We start from the raw sequence: 8,450 nt of genomic DNA on the forward strand, positions 1-8,450 counted from the left end.
CTTTGGGTTTTTTTCCTTTTCTTTTTAGGGAAACAACTATGTATACCTTTCCCAGTATTAAACATACACACATACTCACAGCACGGTAAACAATTCCCAGGCTTGCTCTTCTGACAAATAAATCAGAGCTAGTAGATCTTTAAAATGTCAAACTTCTCATTCAGCATGAGACCTGTCACACTGGCCATGTGTTTCTTTGACGATTCCCCAGATCTTACCAATTGGCATGGTTCCCATGTGTCAGAACGGTGAAGTGTAAAAGACACCTAATTCAGACTTATTCATTCCCTACAATTATTGCAGATTTTTTTTTTTTTCTGGCTTCTTGGAAGGTTTACTACTCTCCCAGGCTTTTGGCCTCCCATGGAGGTCAAAGAGCTTCGAGTTAGTTTGCTTTTCAACCACTCTTTGACTACCAAGGTGCAACTAAGCCTTTTTCTAAGATCCCTTGGAAAAGTAAAAGTACACAGCCACCTTGTGCCTTCTCTCAAGCACTGCTCACCGGTGTGCCCAAAGGGTCACCTGGGAATATCTTACTGCCTCTAGAAAGGTGACTTCTCACTATTATCATAGCTTTAAAAAATTATTCCTTACAGACCTAACAGCATGAGGAAATAGTTTTGGCATCTGAGAGGCCTGAGTTCCAATCCTACCACGTACTTGCTCTGTGAATATGCATATTATTGTACCTCCTCAGACCTTCATGTCCTCATCTGTAAAGTGGAAAGTGACAATATTAAGAATATAAACTTGAATAAGTCAAGAGTAAGTTCTGTTTTGGAAGAAAGAAACAAGAATATAACCAATTATATGTCAATAAGTAGAATTTTTTTCCTTACCTACACTATCTTGAACTAAAAGAATAAAAAGGTCGGGAATATGCCAGGGAACTAAGAAGTGGGCACAACAGGGGCTACCCTGGTGATGTGTTGTCCTATACAGATCCAAGCATTGTGTAACATGTAACTAGTTCTGCCTAATAAGTCGGTACATGGGTCAAGTGCATGTCTAGGATCACGCTATTACTTTCTACCTATTTAGACGTTTCACATCAACCTAAGGCTTGCATGCAATATGACAAATTGCCAAATTTCAGCATGCCAGTGTCAGGAAATGATCGAGTACAGGTTATTTTCTAGTTTCAGTGTCCACGGCAGCTCTCTCTGAATGTTCCCGTGCGTAGGCTGCATGTGAATCACTCATTGAAATTTACTGCGGGGAACATCACTTTTGTTAACAATAGTCACTTGACCAGAGTAGCAGATCCTGTGTCCAACACAAGAATAAAGTCTTCTGCCATCTACTCCTAAGTCATTATCTGGGAAAGGACTACCCGGTTAGGAAATTATCCAGACGTGACGGTATACCAGGGGAACAGTGATGATATACCAGGGGAACCGTCTGCTAGTTTATTTATTTTTAATATTTTTACAGGGACAAGACAAGTAAAGACATAAAATTCCAATCAGTCTACCAAGTGGGTTCTGATGGAAGGGAGATGAGAAAGTCCAGCTTTTCAGTGGGCTCAACTATTTTCCTCTGGACAGACTCTCAAATCGGCAGGGACAGAAGGACCACTCCCCACATTGCAATCTATGCTACTAATCCCAGGCTACTAACCCACGTTCCTTCTGTTAACGAGGTTGAAGTCCTCATCTCCCAGCGCAATTTGGGCAACAGCTCATTGCTTTCTCTTCCTTCCAACCACTACCCCGGACACACACACACACACACACACACACACACACACACACACACACACACCTCCTTGCCCCTAAACTTTCTGAACCCCTGTGGGTATGTCCTGTTTCTGCTCTAGAACTGGCCGTCTTTGCTCAGTAAATGTTCCTAGATCCTGTGCCGCCGGAGATCCATTCGGCCCTATTTCTCAACACTCCCTAACCCCCTCCTTTTACTCCTACCCTGGCACAACCATTTCATACCAGAATTTGTGTCTTTAATACTTCCCCTCAATTTCTCCTCCCAGAACACCCAAATCTAAGCCGCCTATTCAAATTCCTAAGTCTACATGTGCTTAAAATGCTTCAGAAACTGCTTACCTCTTCTGTGTCTAAATTTCATTTCTAGCTAACCCCAGCCCCCTCCAGTTCAATGCTGCCCAGTTTTGTCGAGTGCTAGCGGAAGACCGGCCACGTGGCATGGGAGGGCATCTAGACGACTGTTCTCTTCTCCTTCCTCCCCCACACAGGGGACGTGGAAAGAGACCGATAATCCCTGTGGATGAGAACTGAAGTTTGAACTCCTGGAGATTCCAACCTAGCCCGTCTCCCCCTGCTGAGGGTAAACTATAAATTCCAACTTTCCTGACTTTGCCAGTCTTCATCACAGTTACACAGGGGCCAGAAGATTGACTACCAAGTCAGTTACTATGCCCAAGGTGCCTTTGAGAAAGACCTAAATAAAATCTGGAGGCTTTCTTTGTTCATTAGTCAGCTGTGCTGGGAGGTGGGGTGGCTTCAAGGGCGGAGAGGATTGTCGCATTTCAACTTTGACTCTCAATCACAGAGGAACAAACGCAAGGACCCCGAGGGGTCGTCAGGCTGCAGAGGGGACGCGAACAGACAACGGCTTTGTCCCCACCTGGTGGCGGAGTTCGCTTTCACATTCTTCCACCCAGGCCGCGCATTTGGGAAAACTGGAGCAAACCCTCGCTCCACGTGGGTCATTGCTTCTTAAAGTAACGGCTTCAGGTGACAGAGGGGAGACTTAGATCGCCCTTGAGATGCGACTGCAGTAGAGATCCGGGCAGCCCCAGCAGGCGCCTTGGCGCCGGCCACCAGCGGGACCAGCGCAGCCCGGGAGTCGCCGGCTCCGCACCCGCCTCTAGGAGGCGCCGCGAGCGCACGGGTCCCCGCCCGCCACCGGGCAGGGCGAGCGCGCCTGGGCCAGCCCCCGAGCCGGCCGGGCGGGCGGGCGGGCGGGCGCAGGCGAGGGGGACTGTCACCGCGGGCACGCGACGCGCACCGACCCGGGACGCGGGCATCTGGGGACCGCCGGGCTCCACCCCCGCCATTCGCCCCGCCGGGGTCCTCGGCTCCCGCTCTCGGGGGAGCAGCCGCCGGGGCGCAGGGCGATGTCTGCCGGGGCCCGCCACGGTCCCCGGGGCAGCCGGGCACAGCCGCTCGCGCCCGTCTGGTGCGTCTCGGCCGCGCTGGGAATGATGCTGTGGTCCCCCGCCTCGCAGGCGTTCAACTTGGACGTGGACAAGCTCACGGTGTACAGCGGCCCCGAGGGCAGCTACTTCGGCTACGCTGTGGACTTCCACATTCCCGACGCCCGCACGTAAGTCGCCCCGCCGGGGAGGTGGCGCGCGCGGGCGAACCCGCACACGGGTCCGGTCCCAGGCGCTCTGTCGCGGGCCCCGCGGAGGTCTCGCAGCCTGGCGGACCGCGCCGGCTGGGATCCCGCCCCCTCCACCAGCCTCCTCTCTCCCCTTCCATGCTAGAAGTGCCTTGTGAGCTTTGAACTAGAGACATGCCACTTGCCTAGAACACGCAAGTCCTGGGGAGTCCCCGGGACAAAGACTCGCACATCATACAAAGGAGAGAACGGGACCGAGCAGCCTCAAGCCGGTTAAAGCAAAGACCACAACAGGGTCTGTTTATACATATCCCGTAACAATTGTGTCTGGGCGCAAGTGCTGTCGGCTACAAGCAGCTGGGCTCTGTCCTTGGCTTTTTCCCCCCTCCTCTCTCATCTCACTGTATACACATAGCTCCACCTAGAGAGGAATTAGGACCGTTTGCACCGTCTTCTAAACCAGGTTTCTGGCGCCCGTAGGTTTCCAAGAGGAAATCAAGTTTGACAGTCGGTCCCCATCATAAATACGTCTCTGCCCTCTGCGCCTCCTCCAGTCCCCGGGGGCGTTGTGCTCCGAGAGGCTGCCCTGCATGCACGCACTTTTCTGATTCCCAAGGAGTGACTCTCTCCAACCCTTTCGCAGAGCGAGTGTCTTGGTGGGGGCGCCCAAAGCCAACACCAGCCAGCCCGATATCGTGGAAGGGGGAGCCGTCTATTACTGTCCTTGGCCCGCGGAGGGGTCTGCGCAGTGCAAGCAGATACCATTTGACACCACCAGTAAGTGATACTTGTCCTTCCGAACTGTGAGCCCTGGTGTGAAGGAACCAGAGCCACCCTGGAGTCCACGTCCCACTTTCTTTGTACGGTACTCATTTCGCCTGTCTGATGTCTGTGTTGCGGGTCGTGCAGGTCCCTAGAGAAATCAGCTTTTTCAATCCCTAGTAAAGGCGAGGAAAATGTTTCGTGAACCCTAGGGCAGGGACAATATTTTGACCTTGAGTGTTTGGAAGCATCCTTAGCAACTTCTGTTTCCTCACTGTTCTGAGATGAGCATTTTCAGGGTGAGTGGATACTTTGGAGAAATACAAAAGCTACACCCTAACCTTGAAGATGGAGAGACTTTGTTTGTTTCCCAAGGACAGATCTGGAAAAAGAGATCCTTTTCCAGTGCCCAAACTCCGGAGGCAATCTTAGCTGTTGTAGACCCAGACATCGCTGCATGTTGCCGTTTAATTCTTTACGGAAAGAAAAAATTTTCTTTCAAAATATTAGACATTGAATGCAAACTAGTACAGGCAGCGTGTGGATGGATTACATTCATTTTCAAAATCCCTAGACAGATGTTTCTTATTTAATTAAAGGGAAAATACGTTTTAAACAATTCAGTCTGGTTATGTTTCCCCTGGTGTTTTCTCTTTGGGTCCTGAGAAAATAATTTAAACGTAATGCTTTCAAAAACATTAACACTGAATGTTTTAATTTGTACCACCAAAACTTTATGAATTCAAAAGGTATATATTATCAGAAAGCAAATATCTCTTTCCAGAAAAATGTGGATATGTCAGATCAAATAACAGTCTTCGATGAACAATCAGTTAAAATACCTTTTGCACTACACAACTATTTTATGACATCATTCTTGATTTTTTATTGTTATATTAGTATGCAGATAGAATTTATGTAGAATATCCAATTTCATGGAATTTTGATGAAATTGGCTGGGTGATATTTACCTGTTACTTTAGCTAATTTGTATCTTTTATGTTAAAGGAGAAAATAATTTCAATTCTATAATTATGGAAATCATTCCAAAGGGAAAAAAAATCCTATGCAAAGCATTACCTTGAATTATGACCAAATTAGGAAAGTAAAAAGCACTTTAAAATTGTATTTTTCACGCCTATCTATATATGGTCACAAGAGCTTATTTATCATTTTATTAAATGATTCAGTTATTTCATACCAATTTTTATAAGATTTCACTTTTAAATATAGGCATTTAGCACCTTGAAAAATTAAGCCTTTTGATGTTAATTTGTGGCAGAAATATTTTAGTTATTTGATCAGGACCTGGGGTTCCTTCTGATTATTGCCCTCTAGTTTAAGAATAAGCTTCCTAAATCAAAAGAATTAAACATTTAAGCATAAAACTAATGCCATTTTAATTCATGCCCAAATCATTTGTATTTTTTAAATATTTTAAACTGAGACCTTGACAAAGAATTATTTGAATTTACATTAAGGAATTATTTGAAAGTATAATTTGAATTTACATTAAGGAAAATGAGCACTTATATTTTGAGACATGTTTGATGTGTTTTCACTAAGAAGCAATCTATAGCCATAGCGATGAATTTAATAACTTTCTATGACATTCTGATAACATATCAATCAAGATCTGATTAGTATATTTTTTCTTTGATAACAGAAGAATCAATGTCTGCCCAGATGAGTTATCTGAATAACTTTCTAAATACTAATCCCAGTAGATGTCATGGTTCAATAGATAAAAATCAGAAAATTCAGACATCGATATGAATTTTTAAAAATTTACCACTCTCAGCCCAAAATTTCCAATATTAAGTTAGGTAATATTTTCCAAAGTTTATTCTGAAACAGTTGTTTGGAGCTTTGAATTCACTTTCTCATAGAGAACTAATGCTGAAAGATTGTGTTTTGGTTTCCAGAATAGCCCACAGGAATGCACTTAACCCTTATTGTAGCTGAATCATATTTGCAATGAAATAGTCAGGGACAAACCAGTAGAATATTGGCAATTAAATACATAGAAAAGTAATGTCAAGAAAAGATTAGCATTACTTAGAGAAAGATCATGGCCTCTTTCGTGCAGATTAGGAAGACATCTGGATGTCTCAGAGAACTTTAAAGATTAATGCTGTCGGCTCTACACTAGGTCTTATTTTACTTCTAAATGTACAGGGTTTTTCTTGAAAGACAGACAAATGCACTCATCCTACTAGTATACCTATCAACCATAACTGCAGTAATTTGAGGATTCATAAATGGAAAAAAGAGAAAGAAAGAGGGAGGGAAATAGATATCCCTGAAATAATTGAACAGGAAATTTAAGGGGGGGGGAAGTGAGGCAGGAAAGGCTACACAAAGTTCGTGAGTAATGAATGGTCCATGACGGAATGGACAAAGCGGCGACCTGTAAAAGGCCGGGGAGTTCACTAAGAGAGAAGATAGGAATAGCTGGGAAAAGAAAGTTCCCCATGTCAGCCATCAGGGGGTACTGTGGGCCCAGAAACCTTGATTGCTAGTGGGAATGTCTTAAAAATGGGTGTGGGGAAAGGAGCCGCAGGACCACAGCTCAGGCATTTGCCACGGGGTGGTTGCCCACGCTCGGTCCCTCATCTCTACCTACTGCTTTATCGATATGCCCTCAGACAATGGAACTGACAGTGGCTGCCATTGACTGGAAGCTGCAAAAGTGAAGGGACAGCAGAAGCCAGTGTGGTTATTTCCAGTCTGAGCATCACTTTTGTGGGCAGAGTGGAATCTTGGAACCAAAGATGAAAGGTGGAAACCGGCATGGCTGACTCTGGGTCTTGCGGTCAGTGCTGCCAGAAGCATTCCCTTCATTAATCGCGGCCACGTACCGGTTACTTTACATACATGATTTCTAATCCGCGAACCGACCAAACAAAAAACAACTAATACGTAAGATACATTTTCGGAATAAGGAAACTGACATCAAAGGTATGCCCATACCATACAACGGTAAGCAGTAAAGACAGGATTGGAATAGGGGTCTGCCCACTCCAAAGCCTACCTCTTCACCCCGCCTTCCTTCCAGAAATGGGGAGAGGACTGGTCCTAAATGAAGCACAAGTTCAGGATCATGACTGGGTCCCATGGTGCCCTGGAAGGCTTTGGCTTTACAAATTCTAATTTAAATAATGCTCCAGAGAAGGGTGGAAAAGAAAAAGCAGTTTGGTAGAAGGGCTGTAGAAAGCAGAGGTTGAGAAGCAGGCTTTGTCTTGGTGGAAATTATTGCAAGTAAGGACATCTGTGAATTGAGGGAAACTGACCTATAATTTAGTCCCTGAATCTGGTTGTGATCCTGTATCTCAGTTTATTTAAGGTCAACTGCCTTTTTTAAAAAACTGCCTTTTAGTTTCATTCTTTTCATTAAATAATCATTATTTATTTTTACCTTATCGTATAACCTGGATATTTTTTTTCACTACTTCTCATGATAAATGCAAAAACAGAGGAAGCTTGCAATAGCCTAGCACTTCAAATGCATGAATACTATTAAATTCTGTGGGCCTTTCAAGTACAGAAAAAGGAAACTTTAAGGAAGCATATGGTGGTGGGGGAGGTGCAAAGAGTAGATAATTTTCCTGCTCTGTTCAAAATCAAGTGGTTCCAAAAACGCACTTCTCTCATCTCCCTGCTGTCTTTCCCTCTTACTTCAATAGAAGAAAATTCCTCCCATCGCCAAATTAATTTCTTTCACTTTTGTCTCAGGAACTCTGTAAACTACCTCCCGTGTCTTAAACAGCTTAAAACATCACATCTGCCAAATTCATGCTTCTCACTTCCAAGTCTACCCCACGGTTCATTTCTTCTTTTTCCTACATTTTTCAAACCAACCTGTGGATTAAATAAGGATTGTTAGATTATAACCCTTCCAGCTACCTGGGGGAATGAAAGAAACAATGAAACAAACACCTTACCTTTTGTAATGATGGAAGAACAAACTGCAACAATACTAACAAAAGCACAGTCCACAAATATTTGTTTTAAATGCTCAGGGGAAAAGTTTTGAGAAGAAAGATAACGGCATGTGATAATTAATGATGGCAGTCATCACAGCACTAATAATAACAGGCAATGCAGCTGGGAACCATTCACAATTAGGGAGCCACATAAAAAGTAGGCAGGAAGAAGTGGGAGGTGCCATTGAGATTTGGAAGTCATCTGAAAAAGACTACTAGAATTTGCCTGGCCTCAATTTAGTATCTTTGTGTTTAAAAAAAAAAAAGAAAAACAAAAACTTAAAACGGAAGACAATTCGGTTAGGCTATTTCAAAGCTATAGAACGGTAAGATTTTTGTTGGAATTGCATTTTAGCTTGGAGACCGGAAGCCTTTGTTTTG

The 8,450-nt window shown here is 44.4% G+C and overlaps 1 protein-coding gene across 1 annotated transcript in view; it reads left to right on the forward strand.

Moving 5' to 3' along the window:
• The first annotated feature begins 3,094 nt into the window (after positions 1 to 3,094).
• The window catches only part of ITGA8 (integrin, alpha 8), a 235,400-nt gene continuing 230,044 nt past the window's right edge, over positions 3,095 to 8,450 (forward strand). Inside the window, exons 1-3 of the mRNA XM_012660904.1 lie at positions 3,095 to 3,303; positions 3,965 to 4,098; positions 6,837 to 6,940. Coding sequence (XP_012516358.1) covers positions 3,095 to 3,303; positions 3,965 to 4,098; positions 6,837 to 6,940 — 447 coding nt within the window. The remainder of the gene's footprint in view (positions 3,304 to 3,964; positions 4,099 to 6,836; positions 6,941 to 8,450) is intronic.

The sequence above is a fragment of the Propithecus coquereli genome, unplaced genomic scaffold (assembly GCF_000956105.1).
Source record: "Propithecus coquereli isolate 6110/MARCELLA unplaced genomic scaffold, Pcoq_1.0 Scaffold69, whole genome shotgun sequence".
NCBI lineage: Eukaryota > Metazoa > Chordata > Mammalia > Primates > Indriidae > Propithecus > Propithecus coquereli.